Here is a 21,201-nt window from a genome sequence, read left to right as displayed (position 1 = left end):
AGTATTCCCCCACTTTTCACTACATTTACTTGGGTGGTGTAGATCTCTCTCTCACTCCACCCTCAACGACATTTTAAATGAAATTTTAAGGCTTCGATGAGAGTTCGATCGTATTATCTGTCTCTCTTCAACCGTTCTGTATTCTCCACCACACTACCTCTCTGCTTATAGCCTGTTCGCCAGGTCTTCTTAGTTCCAGTTCATTTGAATGGTTCCAACAAGCAAAATGTGTTGTACGTTGCTGCGATCCAGCCTCTGGAAACAGGACCGAATCCGGCTTCCTTCAGTGCAGGCGCCAACAGTTGGCATTTGACTAACACAAAATTAGGATTTCATTGGAAACGCATTTGTTACTCATTCTGTCTGTGATGTACTGTGCAAGTAGGAACCTGTTGTGCTTAGATGATTTTGATATGGAATCTTCGGCATTTAACCTAATTACGGGTCTCAAATTATTATCAAATACATTTTTTTCGAGTTCTTTCTCAAAACATTGCCGTGACCCCCACCTTTTATCAGGGCTAAGAATCATCTCGTTCTTCTTCCCTTTGTTGTAGACACCTGCCATTGCACTCACTGCTATTTATGGCAAATAATTTTAAACTGCGTAAGGCTGATCCTCAAGCCATGGCGACATCTAACCCGGCATCTCGAATATCACAACAATTTTCCACCATTCGTAGAACTGCGTAGTTTCATTCGAGTGTTGCCGCCAGCCGTCTACGTAGACGGTTAAGAGCTTCATAGTCAATGGACCACTAACCTCCACAAAATGATGCACGTAATGTTTCCTAAAGACCGCAAATATCTGCTTAGAATCGAAGAGAACGCATCTCACCTGATTCATCAACACCAAATTGTTTTCCGTTGCCACGTTGCACCTACGCTCATTCGCCAATATGTCGGACGTTGTCATTAAAGCATGCAAAAATGAAAACAATCTTCGTGTTTACCACTGGAGAAGCGGACAAGATTCAATCTCGTCGGTGGCAGCGCCACTTGCAGTGTATTGGGTAGCCCCTTTATTCCCTCTAGAGTGTGTTTCTGTGTAGAAATATATATAAATTTATATGTATATAATTCATATTTGTGTGTGTGTGTATCTGTGTTCCTGAGCTTAAATCTTTTCCCCTACCACTTCATTTACTTATATATAAATTCACATATATTTCATATATAGTTCATATGGCAAAGTTATTACCTTCCTAATTCTAATTGATTCTTTATAGCTCTTTTCACGGTTAAACAAACAGAAATTGGAATTTATGCTGCAACATTCAAAATTTTAATCAAGTTCAATTTAAATTTCCATGGGACGTAGATTTCATGAATATCAATGTTAATATTAAGACTAACGGAATCATAATACTCTATCATTAGTTTAAACGAAGTGCATTTAAAGAACGGTTTAAATGCAACAAAATTTATAGTTGGAATTCCGTGTTATAAAGAGTTTTGCATTTCAACGGAGGGGAAAATATCAAAATTTATTTATAAATAAATAAAGAGGTAGCGATAAAATGACTTAAGGTCAGCAAGAAAAATGGACACACAAGCATGAAATATCTATCTATCTATCTATCTATCTATCTATCTATCTATCTATCTATCTATCTATCTATCTATCTATCTATCTATCTATCTATCTATCTATCTATATCCACACACACACATATATATATATATATGTATATATATATATATATATCTATATATAAAATCTCTCTATATAAATCTATATATAAAACTGAAATGCGTTTCCATCGCTTGGATCGCTTTCAAGGCCACTACATCCCGTCTGGTTGACTCCAAAATTTAGAGGGACATGTAAAATTAGGTGACGATGCCCGTGGGCTACCTTACAAATCCCTATCTTGTGTCGGTGATTGGGCCAAAAACCCACTTTGACAAGTCCTCTCACGTTCTTTAATGTATCTGTCTTACTCAACTCACTCTCGCAATTTCCTCTCTTCCCAGCACTTTTCACTCACTCTATTTCCTCCCTTCCCATAACTTTCACTTATGTATCTGTCTGCATTCATAGAGAGAATTATCATCCCCACTACCAACACATGACAACAAATATTATGAATCTCGCCATCGCATTCTATTGTCTGCCTGTCGACGCGCCGATTGAGCAAATACAAACAGAACACACCAACGTGCGTTCGTGTTCTGGTGATAACATAGGTTTTTCGTATCCATTACATTTTAACATTTATTTAGAACCCTGCAAATATTTCGTGCTAAATTTTCATTTTTTACTACTTTATTATTTCTTCTTAAATTGATGCTTTTATTAGAATTAATTCTAATTGTCTGGGTCAACAGTTCGTTTCCTCGGAGGATATGGAAATTCCTATTACCGTTAGATGTCGCCATGGCTTGAAGATCAGCCTTACGCTGTTTAAAATTATTTACCATAAATAGCAGTGAGTGCAATGGCAGGTGTCTACAGCAGCTCACAACTATTTCAACAAAGACAAGGTTACCTGCTTACCAGTCGAATTTGAGCGTCAACGCTCACGTATGAAACTCCAACACACACACACACACACACACACACACACACACACACACACACACAAACACACACACACACATATATATACATATACATATATATATATATATATATAATGTGTGCATTATGTGGTCGGTTGAGCTTAAAATATGCACACCTATGTTAAAAGTGCTGGCAAGTTTGCATGACAACTATTTTTTTTCCTCAAATGAAAGGCGTGACATCTAGGACAAAATTTCTCATCTTATAAAATGTGGCCCCAGTAGACCAGAATGAAATCGGGTTATATTAACCAAAATGTGAAAAGGTGTCTAAATGGGGCTGGGAGGGGGATTAAAATTGAAAGGAGCGTGTGTTTAGCAATTCTCTGTTACATCAAGCTAAAAAATTTGCGCCAGCCTTTTAATCGTCAATGTGTTGCCGTCCATGATAAAGAAGTTTTGCATGCTTGCCATGGTGAGTCTACTGTCATGAGAAAGAATCACTTAAAAAATTGGTGTTTACCAATTTTCTTTTACATCAAGTTCAAAATTTTACGCCAGCCGTTAAACTGTCAATACGTTGCTGTCCGTCGTTAAGAAATGTTAGCCATGGTGACTCTACTATCCTCAGATTCTATCCCTTCAAACTTTGGTTTCCAATATTTTATTATTTTTATTCAGCTCGCAAGTTCATCTGTCCCTTTTAAATGTTAGTGTTTTGCTGCCTGCCTTGAAGCAGACCTTTCCGTTGTTACTGCCTGATATTTATGATTGATCTTTCTAAATATTTGATTTCTCAACTTACTCAATATCTTTTGTTGTTTATAAATGGGAGAGAGATAGATAAAGATAGAGAGTAAGAGAAAGCGAGGGAGAGACCGAGAGAAAGGAAGAGTAAGAGAGTGGGAAAGTGAGAGAGAAAGGAGAGAGAAACAAAGAGGGAGAATCATCATCATCATCATCATCATCATTGTTTAACGTCCGTTTTCCGTGCTAGCACGGGTTGGACAGTTTGACCGGGGTCTGGGAAGCCAGGAGGCTGCACCAGGCTCCAATCTGATCTGGCAGTGTTTCTACAGGTGGATGCCCTTCCTAACGCCAACCACTCTGTGAGCGTAGTGGGTGCTTTTTTAGTGCCCCCGGCACAGGTGCCGGGGGGGGGGCTGGAAGCGGCTAGGATCGGTTTGTGCTTTTTAAGTGCCAACGGCAGAGAAGCCACTCAAGGCGGCGATGCAATCGGCCACGTTCGGATGATGCTTTTTACGTGCTGAAAGGAAGCAACAGAAAGTAACAAACGCACACTTACTCGCGCGGAGAGCGGGTCACCTTCAGCTAGTGTGTATATATATATATATGTATATATATATATACAACTTATAAACAAGGGCAAAAGAAAAAGAATTCTATGCCAAAAATGCCGAAATAGACTTAATCGTCAATAACCATATAATTTATCACTATAAGCCCGCGTCTCGAATGCAAGCTGATAGAAATTTCTAAAAAAATTTCGTTATTATCGGATCGATCCCCATTTCTGAGTTAATTCATTTAGAATTTTCTCGTCATCAGCGATAAATACGATAAGAAAATAAATGAGATACTTAGTTGTACCTATGGAAGAAGGAAACTCTAAGTCATGAGCACACTTAAGTACTCCAAATATATCCAAAATAGAAATTCCGCAGCATACCTCGAGACACGTGCGAACGGACTGAAAATTCTCTTAGAGAATTCTCTTATCGTATTTATCGCTGATGACGAGAAAATTCTAAACGAATTAACTCAGAAATGGGGATCGATCCGATAATAACGAAATTTGTTTTCGAAATGTCTATCGGCCTGCTTTCGAGACGCGAGCTTATAGTGATAAATTATATGGTTATTGACGATTAAGACTATTTCGGAATTTTGGCATTGGATTATTTTTCTTCTGTCCTTGTTTATAAGTTGTTTGTAAATTTAACCTTTAAAGGCATTTTTTTATGTGCTGGCCATTGATAACATTTTTTCGAATACTTTATCCTATATTAGATGTAAATTTAATACTATTCGCTTCCGGACTCTCTCACTCTATGAGAACTTTCAGTCCGATCACACCTGTCTCGAGGTATGCTGTGGAAGTGAGTGTTTGATCCTCCGATATATTGACTGATTGCACTATTGTGGTCATTAAGGTTTTACTTTCATATCTAAGGAAGACGGTAGAGATTATAATTTTTGTATGATTTAAAAGATTTCACGCTGTTTAGTTACGTATTTAGGAGTTGTAATATACTAATTGAATTATTTATTGATACGGTTATACATAGGGTAAATGTGGTTGAAATTTGTGGTTTCTTTGATTTCTTTGTTCCCAAACAACACTTATTTTAGTGCTGTTCATACCGCCGGATTGAAGGGTAGTGACCAGGTGTCGAAACCATGATGGTAACCGTGGGGTAGCTGATGATTCATGTATGTTGGATTGTTGCTATGGTTGTAGAATAGTATTATAACACACATCCTTTTAATATAAAGATGTGTGTGTTTGTGTGTGTGTGTCTGTGTGTGTTTGTGTGTCGGTAGATTAAATTTACGGAAAAATAAAAGTTGAAAACAGGTGTTAGATTCAACGCTCGGGAAATTGAGAAATTCTTTTACTTTCGAGCCTATGCTCCTCAACAGAAAGAGAAAGGAGAACATGAACAAAAAGTGATTACAAATCTTGTCGATTTAGGGATCAAGCATGGCAACTGTTTAGGAAAAACATAGCTTGACGAGAGAGATAGAGAGTCCGGGAGATAATAAACAACTGGAGTTCCCAAAAAAAGTGTGCGTGCGGATGTGTATGTAAGAATGTGTAAGTGTGTGTTGATAGGGGCTAATGACTATGGTGTGTGGATGTATGCGTGCGTAGCTGTGTGCGTCTATAGTGTGTGGGTGTGCAGATGACTGTGTATGGGTGTATAGATGATGTTTTGTGGTCTGGGTGTTGGAAAGTGGTTAGTGCTTGTGCTAGCACAAGCACAGACACACAAATATAGACAGATTTATGTATATATTTGTGTTCCCTCAAGATCACCTAATAAGCAATGTTGGTGTTACACACCCTGTAACTTAGTGGTCCGGCAAAAGACACCGAGAGAATAAGTGCCAGTCTTTCAACAAATAAATGCTGGGCTCGATTGGTTCGAATAAAGTCTCTAGCATGGCCATTGTCAAATTACTGAAAGCAGTACATGTATAAACATACACACACACACAAACACACACACAGATATATATAGACACACACACAAATATATACTTATATATATATTTGTATCGATAGATAGATAAATGGATAGATAGATAGATACATACATAGATAGATAGATACTGTGTATTTAATTTTAAGTTTTAAAACAAACTCATATTCTTTGAACATCATTATGGTCATCTCCTTCATGAAATCCCCCAAACAAGCATTTTTTTCCTTATCTTCTTGCATTTAATTCCGTCGATATATTAAAACTGTTATGGCTAGTCTCTTCTATTATTGAATGTGCTGATATGATTTCTCGCGTCACACCGCAATCTTATGAGCCGCCATCACAAAAATCTATTTCCATTTGAAGAAAAGACTGATGCAATGAATACCTTATATATAGGTCTTCTAGGCTGGAGCTTTGATACCATAAAATAATCCACGATTTAAATGTGTATCACCGAATCAAAACAAAGCAATTCTGTCACAATACACTACATGCATCTCCCAGAGGCAGATATAAATAAACTATACGTCCCACATGAGGTATATAAGAGTGCGCAGAAGCTTCTGCCACTCTCGTAAAATAAGAGTAACCACAAGGTTAGATGACAAACAAAAGAAAAGCATAGACTCTCTATTAGTATGAAAGTAGTAAGACATACACACCTTTCTTTTTCAGTAACTTCCTAAACCTTTCTTGCCACTTGTCACAGTGAGGTGTTGTGGTACTACCCAAATCAGGTTTTTCATCACATACCTGTAAAGACAAGAAATTCTCCACCGCACTCCAATTCCGTGATGTATTGCTCTCGTACCGAAAGCCTCGCTAACGCAACATGTAATCACAGAGAACCAAGCTTTCTCTGAGGCTGCTTATGAAGTGCTTCAAGTTCTATTTTCCACCCAGGACTACGCTGCTCAGCCTTTTTCACAGGAAATCGCTTACTTCTCTTCAATGAGGATATTGAAATGTCATGTACGGAGAACTGCCAAATGATCCATGGCGGATGCTCTATTTTTTACTCCAGGTCTTAAAATTACTGGGAGACATCACATGGCCATTGTGATAGTTGCCTTTCAGAATCCTTGTTGCTTTCACAATTAGATTATGTGTCACTTCGGTTAAATTTAAACACCTTCCCCAGGTTTTCCACTGTCTTCAAGATGATGGATAGTAAGTGACCGCTACTGACTGAGGAATACCTGCTTCTAAGGCCAACTTTGTTGACTGACGAAGCTGAAATCCATGTGACTCCCAGTCATAAACTACTCAAGTAATTTTAGGATCGTCCATGCCATTATGGCAGATGTTGTAAAGAAAGTTAGGTCAAGACTACGACTACAAGTACTCCATCTTCCTCGGTATGACTCAGCTTACAGGTGCAGTTTAGTATTCCCCCACTTTTCACTATATTCACTTGGGTGGTGTGGATTTCTCTCTCACTCCACCCTCACTGTCATTTTAAATGGAATTTTAAGGCTTCGATGAGAGTTTGATCGTATTATCTGTCTCTCTTCAACCGTTCTGTATTCTCCACCACACTACATCTCTGCTTATAGCCTGTTTGCCAGGTCTTCTTAGTTCCAGTTCATTTGAATGGTTCCAACAAGCAAAATTTGTTGTAGTTTACTGCGATCCAGCCTCTGGAAACAGGACCGAATCCGGCTTCCTTCATTGCAGGCGCCAACAGTTGGCATTTGACTAACACAAAATTAGAATTTCATTGGAAACGCATTTGTTACTCATTCTGTCTGTGATGTTCTGTGCAAGCAGGAACCTGTTGTCCTTAGATGATTTTGATATGGAATCTTAGGCATTTAGCCTAATTACGGGCCTCAAATTATTATCAAATACATTTTTCGAGTTCTTTCTCAACATTTTCGTGACCCCACCTTTTATCAGGGCTAAGAATCATCTCGTTCTTCTTCCCTTTGCTGTAGACACCTGCCATTGCATTCACTGCTATTTATGGCAAATCATTTTAAACTGCGTAAGGCTGATCCTCAAGCCATGGCGACATCTAACCCGGCATCTCGAATACCGCAACAATTTTCCACCATTTGTAGAACGGCGTAGTTTCATTCGAGTGTTGCCGCAAGCCGTCCACGTAGACGGTTAAGAGCTTCATAGTCAATGGACCACTAACCTCCACAAACTGATGCACGTAATGTTTCCTAAAGGCCGCAAATATCTGCTTAGAATCGAAGAGAACGCATTTCACCTGATTCATCAACACCAAATTGTTTTCCGTTGCCACGTTGCACCTACGCTCATTCGCCCATATGTCGGACATTGTCATTAAAGCATGCAAAACTGAAAACAGTCCTCGTGTTTACCGTTGGAGAAGCGGACAAAATTCAATCTCGTCGGTGGCAGCGCCACTTGCAGTGTATTTGGTAGCCCCTTTATTCCCTCTAGAGTGTGTTTCTGTGTAGAAATATATATAAATTTATATGTATATAATTCATATTTGTGTGTGTGTGTATCTGTGTTCCTGAGCTTAAATCTTTTCCCCCACCTTATCATTTACTTATATATAAATTCACATATATTTCATATATAGTTCATATGGCAAAGTTATTACCTTCCTAATTCTAATTGATTCTTTATAGCTCTTTTCACGGTTAAACAAACAGAAATTGGAATTTATGCTGCAACATTCAAAATTTTCATCAAGTTCAATTTAAATTTCCATGGGACGTAGATTTCATGAATATCAATGTTAATATTAAGACTAACGAAATCATAATACTCAATCATTAGTTTAAACCAAGTGCATTTAAAGAACGGTTTAAATGCAACAAAATTTATTGTTGGAATTCCGTGTTATAAAGAGTTTTGCATTTCAACGGAGGGGAAAATATCTAAATTTATTTATAAATAAATAAAGAGGTAGCGATAAAATGACTTAAGGTCAGCAAGAAAAATGGACACACAAGCATGAAATATAAATATATATATATATATATATATATATATATATATATACAACTTATCAACAAGGGCAAAAGAAAGAGAATTCAATGCCAAATATGCCGAAATAGACTTAATCCTCAATAACCATATAATTTATCACTATAAGCTCGCGTCTCGAAAGCAAGCTGATAGAAATTTCTAAAAAAATTTCGTTCTTATCGGATCGATCCCCATTTCTGAGTTAATTCATTTAGAATTTTCTCGTCATCAGCGATAAATACGATAAGAACATAAATGAGATACTTAGTTGTACCTATGGAAGAAGTAAACACTAAGTCATGAGCACACTTAAGTACCCCTAATATATCCAAAATATAAATTCCGCAGCAAAGCTCGAGACACGTGTGAACGGACTGGAAATTCTCTTAGAGAATTCTCTTACCGTATTTATCGCTGACGACGCGAAAATTCTAAACGAATTAACTCAGAAATGGGGATCGATCCGATAATAACGAAATTTGTTGTCGAAAATTCTATTTGCTTGCTTTCTAGACGCGAGCGTATAGTGATAAATTATATGGTTATTGACGATTGAGTCTATTTCGGCATATTTGGTATTGGATTATTTTTCTTTTGTCCCTGTTTATAAGTTGTTTGTAAATTTAACCTTTAAAGGCATTTTTTAACGTGCTGGCCATTGATAACAATTTTTCGAATATTTTATCCTATATTAGATGTAAATTTAATACTATTCGCTTCCGGACTCTCTCACTCTATGAGAACTTTCAGTCCGATCACACCTGTCTCGAGGTATGCTGTGGAAGTGAGTGTTTGATCCTCCTATATATTGACTGATTGCACTATTGTGGTCATTAAGGTTTTACTTACATATCATACTACGGAAGACGGTAGAGATTATAATTTTTGTATGATTTAAAAGATTTCACGCTGTTTAGTTACGTATTTAGGAGTTGTAATTTACTTACTGAATTATTTATTGATACGGTTATACATAGGGTAAATGTGGTTGAAATTTGTGGTTTCTTTGATTTCTTTGTTCCCAAACAAACACTTATTTTAGTGATGTTCACACCGCCGGATTGAAGGGTAGTGACCAGGTGTCGAAACCATGATGGTAACCGTGGGGTAGCTGATGATGCAGGTATGTTGGATTGTTGCTATGGTTGTGGAATAGTATTATAAACACAGATCCTTTTAATATAGAGATGTGTGTGTTTGTGTGTGTGTGTGTGTCTGTGTGTGTTTGTGTGTCGGTAGATTAAATTTAGGGAAAAATAAAAGTTGAAAACAGGTGTTAGATTCAATGCTCGGGTAATTGAGAACTTCTTTACTTTCGAGCCTATGCTCCTCAACAGAAAGAGAAAGGAGAACATGAACAAAAAGTGATTACAAATCTTGTCGATTTAGGGATCAAGCATGGCAACTGGTTAGGAAAAACATAGCTTGATGGGAGAGATAGAGAGTCGGGGAGATAATAAACAACTGGAGATCCCAAAACAACGGTGTGCGTTCGGAAGTGTATGTAAGAATGTGTAAGTATGTGTGTGTGTCTTGAGAGGGGCTAATGACTATGGTGTGTGTGGATGTATGCGTGCGTAGCTGTATGCGTCTGTAGTGTGTGGGTGTGCGGACGATTGTGTATGGGTGTGTAGATGATGTTTTGTGGTCTGGGTGTTGGAAAGTGGTTAGTGCTAGCACAAGCACAGACACACAAATATAGACAGATTTATGTATATATTTGTGTTCCCTCAAGATCACCTAATAACCAATGTTGGTATTAGACACCCTGTAACCTAGTGGTTCGGCAAAAGACACCAAGAGAACAAGTGCTAGTCTTTCAACAAATAAATGCTGGGCTCGATTGTTTCGCATAAATGCTCTAGCATGGCCATTGTCAAATTACTGAAAAAAGTACATGTATAAACGCGTTACATACAGACACACATATATATGTATATACACACACACACAAATATATACATATATTTATTGGTATATGTGTGTATGTGTTTACGTATCTGTCTGGCGATTGATAGATATATTGATAAAGTGATAGATAGATAGATTGATGGATGGATGGATTGATATGTGGATAGATATATACATGTTACCAGTTCTAGTTTAGTCTTCTTTGCTCTTTTTATCTCATTTATCAATAACTCGTCGTTAATTTTATTCCTATTCTCATCCTTCTCTTTTGTTATAGTTTCAACCTTGTATATCAGCGTCATCCTCCTCATCATCATCATTCCAAATATTAAGAGCACCATTAGTAAATATTGTCATCATAATCATCGTCTGCGTCCTCGTGTTGGTCGTCACCATCATCGTTATCATAATCATCGTCAACATCACCATCATCATCATCCATATCATAATCTGGAACCACACATGCAATTCCAGCAGACCGAAACAACCTCATCACTACCAAATCCGTCACCATCAATGCTCACATCATAATAATTATCGCTTTCATCATCACTTAACACAATGCCATACATCTTCATCATTATCTTCATAATCTTCACTTATCATTTTCATAATCGTCTTCACCAAATTGTCTCACTTCTACTTATTTTTCTTCTATTTCAGCAGCTAATTCATTGGACATAATATTTGAAATATATGACTAATCACTTCTATGTTTTTTCTTCATGAATTATCTTTCAGACTTCTATCCAATAATTCAATCGTGAAAATTGAAAATGGATCGTTTGCAAATCATCCGAGATTAACTGGATTGTAAGTTGAACCAGTCTTGTTCATACTATATTCCTGAGTATGAATTTCCTCAAATTTAATATCTTCCCACCTTTCTTTCTTAACCTTCTTTTGCCCTTCTCTAACTCACATTATATATCTCTCTCTATATATATATATGTGAGTGTGTGAGTTGAGCGTGTTTGTGTGTGACGATGTGTGTTTACATAAGTTTTTATGTTCAACATCACTGTTTGGTATATTGTGAAAAGTGCGTATGTAGTCATACGTATATTTATGCCTGAAATGTGTGGATAAATATATAGTCCTTCAATGTTTCGTCTTGGGCAGGAGATTCTAAACAATTCTGTGACGATATCACGTTGTAATTTTACCTCGATAAATGAGCAAAAGCTACATTTATCAAAGGAAAAACGACAGAAACCTCCCGCAGAATGTCATAAAGGAATTAGAACCAGCGCAGAGATACATGTACTTAACGATATTTGAAGTGGACATGATCAAATATTCAGTGATGAGGGAACGATCAGAATAGAATATTATCGCTGGGTAAAAGCATTATTGAACACAGAGCTGAATGCAAGAAACAGGATCGAAGTGATCAGTACTTTTGCTATACCAGGCGTGACTTACAGTTTCAATATCATTAACGGGTCAATTATTGAAATATGTAATCTTGACAGAAAAATTCGTAAATTGTTGACGATGCATAGAATGCACCACCCTAAAGCAGATGTAGAACGATTTTACCTGCCAAGAAATGAGGGTGGCCGTAACATTTACAATTAGTATTAACAATGGAGAGTGCCACAATTGACCGAAACACCTACCTAAACAACTCTCATGACTGGATGTTAAAACTTGTCTCAAAGCACGAAAACAAGAAAGTGTCATACAAAGTAACAAAAGATGCAAAGGAATATCTAAGTGAATTCCAAATACAACAAATCCCAGAGTTAGACGTACTAGAAACAAGCACAGAAAAAGCTAAGCGAATGAAAGTACATGCAAAGAATCTGACTTAGATATTCTTACAGATAAATGACAAAGAAAACATCTCAATGGCAAATACCCAAAGAGAGCTAATAGTACTGATGTGGATAAACCATTACCCATCAATGGTTAGTGTTTTCTAGCTTAAACTCAGACCTAGACAGATTTAATATAGCAGCTAAAGATCAAGGCCTACCTACAAGAAACTACCATATTAAAGAACGGCAATATGTCTTGTACGTAAACACAAAATGAAACCATTGATCATGTTGTCTCCATGTGCAGTCTTCTTGTGCATACAGAATATCTCAACAGGCATGATTGAGCAGCACATCATATTCACTGGTTAATTTGCAAAAACATAGACGTGCCACATGATACAATCTGTTAGGGACACGAACACACTCCAGTTCTTGAAGATGATCGCATCTTATCCTCAAGAACTTTGCCATTCAAAGTGACAGAAAGATAAATGCGAATAGAACAGGCATTATATAGAAAAACTACAGGAAAAAACCATACCTGCTCATTTAAAACTGTCCCAATCGACATAAAAAGTATGTGTTAAAACCTACAAAACTGAGCAAGTGTAAAGATGTTGAAATAGAAATTAGCAAAATGTGGAACTAAAGCAATTCCTGTTGTCATAGTTGCCCGAAGAATTATAGCAAAAGGCCTGAATCATACCTATCTCAGATACTAGGAAACCCCAAAATGGCAGCAAAATGGCAGTTTGATCTTCCTGATATTATTAATCTAATTGTATGTTTCTACATATATTTTCTTCTCTTCTATTTTCACTCTCTCTTTCATCCTCTCTAACAGACGTTCACATTTCCTCTCTGTGTGTGTGTGTGTGTGTGTTTGTGTGTGTGTGTGTGTATGAGTGTGCGTGTGCGCGCGGGTATGAGAATGATTAAGGATATGAGTGTTTGTGGTTTACATTTGTTAAGTGATTTATATAAATTAATGTGAACAACGTAACAATTAACAATTAAAGACACAATGCCACAATATGGGGAAAAGCCATGTAGGACGACCAAGGGGATCCAGAGATTCAGATCTAACAATATTCGACAATTAGGCATCAGTAATAAGAAGTAGAATACACGCCCAGGTGAATTCCTCCTGTATGATAAGTAAATAGAAATATCCTATGGCAGAATTGGGAAAAATTCAGACATTTTGACAACAAACGATACATATAGAGACAGTTGCGTTTATTATATTTCACATTATAAAGCCTACAATTGTTTATATTTTAATAACATTGATAAAATCTTCAGTATACAGATGTAGCGGGAGCAACACTTAAGGTTGGTAACATAGATGCAAACACAAAGTTACAATGCTTATATACACATACATATATCTCTATACATGAATAAAAAATATGACGAATCTGAATTGTAAACTGAATTTCGTTGCATTCAATAACATTTTTGTAATTGCAGACAGAGAGGCAGATTTACAGATGCAGACTCACACACACACACACACACACACACACACACACACACACACACACACACACACACACACACACACACACACGCACACTCACAAACATGAACACACTAACATACACAACCACAACACAATTTATAGTCATTCACATGCTCACATACATATACATCTAAATATACGTGTGTTACAAACATATATATATATATTATATATACACACGCAAATATATATACACATGTTCACAGACATATAGACAAACATAAAAATATATATAGACGTATATATGTACACACACACAACACACAAACATATATATATATATATAAAACGATTTTACAACTGCACGTTCCACGGCTTGTCGATCGCATTCTTACCTAGAATCGATTTTTTGTAATTTTTTCAAGATTTATGCACGACCTCATAGTGTCGGTATCTTCATATCTATTTTCAGCGCAATCGGAAGGAGGATGCCCAAGATCCTAGAAGACACCACACACACACATACAGACAGAACGGATTTTATATAATAGACTAAAAAAATTTTTGGGGTTGTCCATTCATAATAAATGAAAAATAATAAGTTCGACTGTAGAGTAAATACTTCAAGGAGTATATCAATGCAGGGACACCGGATTACGTCAAGACGGATGCTTCACCTCAGACTGTAAAGGGAGGTAACTAAAATGAGTTGGCAAATTTGTTTGTCACTCAACAGTAGTTGAAAAAGAAAATAGAAAATTGATGGACTGTGTATGAAATATGCATGCTTGGTGTTAAGGGAAGCAAACCCCTATCATGCGCCATATTGTCGATTGTGCAACCAAAGGAAACGATTTCCCACGGCTTTATCGATCGCATTTCTCTTGGATCGATTCTTGTAATTTTTCAAGACGTATACACGCCCTGTACCGTCGGTATCTACATATACATTCAATTGAGATGTCGGAGATCTGAGAAGACACACAGACACATACACACGCACCCACACGCATACGTACTTTCATATACGTTGTTCGTCTTTGAGTTTTTTTATGAGCCAGTTGAACAAAAACAGTGTGGTTTTTCAGTTTGCTGGAAATAACAGCCAGACCTCTCTCATGTCATGGTCTTAATAGTTTTAAGGAAAGGGAAAAAATAGAATTAATGGTTTTGATTTTGTTCGGATCTATGAATTTAATATTATTTTAGCACAAACTCAGACACACAAATATAGACAGATTTAAGTATATATTTGTGTTCCCTCAACGATCACCAAATAACCAATGTTGGTGTTACATACCCTGTAACTTAGTGGTTCGGCAAAAGACACCGAGTGTATGTGTTTACGTATCTGTCTGCCGATTGATAGGATATATTGGTAAAGTGGTAGATAGATAGATAGATAGATAGGTAGATAGATAGATGGATAGATAGATAGATAGATAGATAGATAGATCGATAGATGGATGGATAGATAGATACATGTCACCAGTTCTAGTATAATCTTCTTTACCCTTTTTATCTCATTTATCAATAACTGCTCGTCGTTAATTTTATTCCTATTCTCAACCTTCTCTTTTGTTATAGTTTCAACTTTGTATATCAGCGTCATCCTCCTCATCATCATCATTCCAAATATTAAGAGCACCATCAGTAAATATTGTCATCATAATCATCATCTGCGTCCTCGTAGTGGTCATCACCATCATCGTCATTATGATCATCGTCATCATCACCATTATCATCATTCTTATCAGTCATAATATAGAACCACACATGCAAAGCCAGCAGACCGAAACAACCTCATCACTACCAAGTCCGTCACCGGCAATGCCCTCATCATAATAATTATCGCTGTTTATCATCACTTAACACAATGCCATACATCTTCATCATTATCTTCATAATCTTCACTTATCATTTTCATAATCGTCTTGACCAAATTATCTCACTTCTACTTATTTTTCTTCTATTCAGCAGCTAATTCATTGGACATAATATTTGAAATATATGACTGATCACTTCTATGTTTTTTCTTCATGATTATCTTTCAGATTCTATCCAATAACGCAATCGTGAAAATTGAAAATGGATCGTTTGCAAATCTTCCGAGATTACGATATTTGTAAGTTGAACCAGTCTTGTTCATACTATATTCTGAGATATAATTTCCTCAAATTTAATACCTTCCATCTTACTTTCTTAACGTCGTTTGCTCTTCTCTTTCTCACACTCTCTCTACTATATATGTATGTATGTGAGTGTGTGTGAGTTGAGCGTGTTTGTGTGTGACGATGTGCGTTTACATTAGTCTCTGTGTTCTACTCACTGTTTGGTATATTATGAAAAGTGCGTATATAGTCATATGTATATTATGCCTGAAATGTGTGGATAAATATATAGTCCTTTAATGTTTCGTCTTGGGCGGGAGATACTAACAATTCTTGTTGATGATATCACGTTGCAATTTTACCTCGATAAATGAGCAAAAGCTACTTATCAAGGAAAAACGACAGCAGAACATCCGGCAGAATGTCAAAAGGAATTAGAACCAGCGGAGGAGATACATGTAACCTATCGGTATTTGAAGTGGACATGATCAAATATTCAGTGTGAGGGAAAGAATCAAAATAGAATATTATCGCAGGGTAAAAGCAATATTCAAAGCAGAGCTGAATACAAGAAACAGAATCGAAGTGATCAGTACCTATGCTGTACAAGTCGTGGCTTACAGTTTTCAATATCATTAACTGGTCAATTATTGAATATGTAATCTTGACAGAAAAATATAAAAAATTGTTGATAATGCGTAGAATACACCACCCCTAAACAGATGTAGAACGATTTTACCTGCAAGCAAAAGAGGGTGGCCGTAACATTTACACCTGTACAATGGAATTATATTATAATATACCACGACGACGCAAATATATATACAACATGTTCACAGAAATATAGAGACAACATAACATAGTATATAGACGTATATATGTACACACACACACACACAAACTATATATATAATATATATGTAAAACGATTTTACAACTGCACGTTCCCACGGCTTTATCGATTTCGCATTCATTTACCTAGAATCGATTTTGGTATATTTTTTCAAGATTTATGCACGCCCTCATAGTGTCGGTATCTTCATATCTATTTTGAGCGCAATCGGAAGGAGGATGCCTAAGATCCTAGAAGACACACACACACATACATAGCAGACAGAACGGATTTTAGATATAGACTAAAAAATTTTTTGGGGTTTGTCCATTCATAATAAATGAAAATAATAAGTTCGACTGTAAGGTAACTACTTCAAGGAGGGACACCGGATTACGTCCAAGACGGATGCTTCACCTCAGACTGTAAAGGAGGTAACTAAATTGATTTTGGCAAATTTGTTTGTCACTCAACAGTAGTTGAAAAAGAAAATAGAAAATTGACTGACTGTGTTGAAATATGCATGCTTGGTGTTAAGGGAAGCAACTCCTATAGCGCCATATTGTCGATTGTGCAACCAAAGAAAACGATTTCCCACGGCTTTATCGATCGCATTCTCACCTGGAATCGATTCTTGTAATTTTTCAAGACATATGCACGCCCTGATACCGTCGGTATCTACATATCAAAATTGAGTGCATTTGGATGGAGGATGTCGGAGATCTGAGAAGACACACAGACCCATACACACGCACCCACACACGCATATTTCATATACTTTGTGTTCGTCTTTTAGTTTTTTTAGGAGCCAGTTGAACAAAACAGTGTGTGGTTTCAGTTTGCTGCTGAAATAACAGCCAAACCTTCTCATATCATGGCCTTAATAGTTTTAAGGAAAGGAAATATAGAATTAATGGTTTTGATTTAGTTCGGATCTATGAAATTTAATACTATTATTTTAGCACAAAACTCAAACACACAAATATAGACAGATTTAAGTATATATTTGTGTTCCCTCAAGATTACCTAATAACCAATGTTGGTGTTACACACCCTGTAACGTAGTGGTTCGGCAAAAGACACCGAGAGAATAAGTGCTAGTCTTTCAAAAAAATAAATGCTGGGCTCGATTGGTTCGAATAAAGGCTTCTAGCATGGCCATTGACAATTACTGAAAAGAGTACATGTATAAACGTGTTACATACACACACCACACCACACCACACATACATATATATATATATTAGACACACACACAAATATATACTATATATATATATTTGATATGTGTGTATGTGTTTACCTGTCTGTCTGGCGATGATAGATAGATAGGTAGGTAGATAGATAGATGAATAGAGATAGATAGATAGATAGATAGATAGATAGATACATGTCTCCAGTTCTAGTTTAGTCTTCTTTACCCTTTTATAGCGAATATTCAAATCAGAGCTGAATGCAAGAAACAGGATCGAAGTGATCAGTACTTTTGCTATAGCAGGAGTAATATGTAATCTTGACAGAAAAATAAGAAATGTTGACAATGCGTAGAATGCACCACCAAAGTAAAGCCGATGTAGAACAATTTTGCCTACCAAGAAAAGAGGGTGGCCGTAACATTTACAATTGGAATTAACAATGGAATTAACGATTGACCGAAACACCTACCAAAACAATCTCATGACTGGATGGTATAAGAGTAACCAAAAGAAAAGCAAAGACTCTCTATTAGTATGAAAGTTAGAAGACATACACACCTTTCTTTTTCAGTATCTTTCTAAACATTTCTTGCCACTTGTCACAGTGAGGTGTTGTGGTGCTACCCAAATCAGGTTTTTCATCACATACCTGTAAAGACAAGAAATTCTCCACCGCACTCCAATTCCGTGATGTATTGCCCTCGTACCGAAAGCCTCGCTAACGCGACATCTAATCACAGACAACCAAGCTTTCTCTGAGGCTGTTTATGAAGTGCTTCAAATTGTATTTTCCACTCAGGACTACGTTGCTCAGCCTTTTCACAGGAAATCGCTTACTTCTCTTCAATGAGGATATTGAAATGTCAAATACGGAGAACTGCGAAATGATCCATGGCGGATGCACAATTTTTAACTCCAGGTCTTAAAATTACCGGGAGATATCACATGTCCGCTGTAGATAGTCGCCTTTCAGAATCCTTGTTGCTTTCACAAATAGATTATGTTTCACTGCGGTTAAATTTAAACACCATCCCCAGGTTATTCAGTGTCTTCTAGATGATGGATAGTAAGTGACCGCTACTGACTAAGGAATACCTGCTTCTGAGGCTAATATTGTTGACTGACGAAGCTGAAACTCATGTGACTCCCAGTCATAAACTACTCAAGTAATTTTAGGATCGTCCATGCCATTATGGCAGATGTTGTAAAGAACGTTAGGTCAAGACTACGACTACAAGTACTCCATCTTCCTCGGTATGACTCAGCTTACAGGTGCAGTTTAGTATTCCCACTCTTTTCACTACATTCACTTGGGTGGTGTGGATTTCTCTCTCACTCCACCCTCACAGTCATTTTAAATGGAATATTAAGGCTTCGATGAGAGTTTGATCGTATTATCTCTCTCTCTTCAACCGTTCTGTATTCTCCACCACACTACCTCTCTGCTTATAGCCTGTTCGCCAGGTCTTCTTAGTTCCAGTTCATTTGAATGGTTCCAACAAGCAAAATTTGTTGTAGGTTACTGCGATCCAGCACCTGGAAACAGGATCGAATCCGGCTTCCTTCAGTGCAGGCGCCAACAGTTGGCATTTGACTAACACAAAATTAGGATTTCATTGGAAACGCATTTGTTACTCATTCTGTCTGTGATGTACTGTGCAAGCGGGAACCTGTTGTGCTTTGATGATTTTGATATGGAATCTTCGGCATTTAGCCTAATTACGGGCCTCAAATTATCAAATACATTTTTCTCGAGTTCTTTCTCAATATTGCCGTGACCCCCACCTTTTATCAGGGCTAAGAATCATCTCGTTCTACTTCCCTTTGTTGTAGACTCCTGCCATTGCACTCACTGCTATTTATGGCAAATACTTTTAAACTGCGTAAGGCTGATCCTCAAGCCATGGCGACATCTAACCCGGCATCTCGAATACCGCAACAATTTTCCACCATTTGTAGAACGCCGTAGTTTCATTCGAGTGTTGCCGCAAGCCGTCCACGTAGACGGTTAAGAGCTTCATTGTCAATGGACCACTAACCTCCACAAACTGATGCACGTAATGTTCCCTAAAGGCCGCGAATATCTGCTTAGAATCGAAGAGAACGCATCTCACCTGTTTCATCGACACCAAATTGTTTTCTGTTGCCACGTTGCACCTACGCTCATTCACCCATGTGTCGGACATTGTCATTAAAGCATGCAAAAATGAAAACAATCTTCGTGTTTACCGTTGGAGAAGCGGACTAGAGTCAATCTCGTCGGTGGCAGCGCCACTTGCAGTGTATTGGGTAGCCCCTTTATTCCCTCTAGAGCATATTCATATGTACATTTGTGTCTGAAATATGTGGATAAATATATAGTCCTTTAATGTTTCGTCTTTGGCAGGAGATATACTCAATACTCAAGACAGAGCTGCATGCGAGAAACAGGATCGAAGCGATTGATGTTTTAGCCATACCAGACGTGACTTACAGTTTCAACAACGTTAACTGATCAATTTCTGAAATATATAATGTTGACAGAAAAATACGACAACTGTTGACAATGCATAGAATGCACCACCTTAAGGCAAATATAGAACGACTCTTCTGCCAAGAAAAGAGGGAGGCCGTGGACTTTTACAACTGGCAATAACAATGAAGATTTCTACAATTGGCCTAGACACCTACCTGAAAAACTCTGAGGACTGGATGTTAAAACTTATCTCAAAACATCAAAACGAGAAAGCATCATACACAGTAACAAAACAGGCAAAGGAATATCTAAGTGAATTCCGAATACAACAATTTCGGAATTAGACACAAGAAACAAGCACAGAAAAAGCTAAGCGCATGAAAACTCGTGCTAAAACTGCTGCCTTAGATTTTCTGAATGATAAATGACAAGAAAAACCTCTCAATGGCAAATACCCAAAGAGAGCGAATAATGCAGATGTTGACCCATCAATGGCTAATGGCCTCTGGCTTAAAATCTGAAACAGAAGGGTTTATCATAGCAGCTGAAGATCAATGCTACCAACAAGGAACTACCAGGCCAACATATTAAAGAACGGCAGTAGCCCAAATGTCGTGTATGTCAACATTGATCATGTTGTCTCCAAGTGCAGTCTTCTTGCGTCTACAGAGTATCTCAACAGGCATGATGGAGCTGCACTATATATTAACTGGATGATTTTGCAAAAGCCCGGACTTGCCCCATGATAAAAACTGGTGGGATCACAAACCATCTC

General features: G+C 37.3%; 1 protein-coding gene across 1 annotated transcript in view; it reads left to right on the top strand.

Moving 5' to 3' along the window:
• LOC115225511 (leucine-rich repeat-containing protein egg-6-like) overlaps positions 1 to 21,201 on the top strand; it is a 72,441-nt gene that overhangs the window by 38,342 nt on the left and 12,898 nt on the right. The window contains exon 7 of the mRNA XM_036513861.1: positions 11,343 to 11,414. Within this exon, the coding sequence (XP_036369754.1) occupies positions 11,343 to 11,414 (72 nt within the window). The remainder of the gene's footprint in view (positions 1 to 11,342; positions 11,415 to 21,201) is intronic.

Source organism: Octopus sinensis, linkage group LG27, assembly GCF_006345805.1.
Source record: "Octopus sinensis linkage group LG27, ASM634580v1, whole genome shotgun sequence".
Taxonomy (NCBI): domain Eukaryota; kingdom Metazoa; phylum Mollusca; class Cephalopoda; order Octopoda; family Octopodidae; genus Octopus; species Octopus sinensis.
This window is presented reverse-complemented; position numbering and strand designations above follow the sequence as displayed.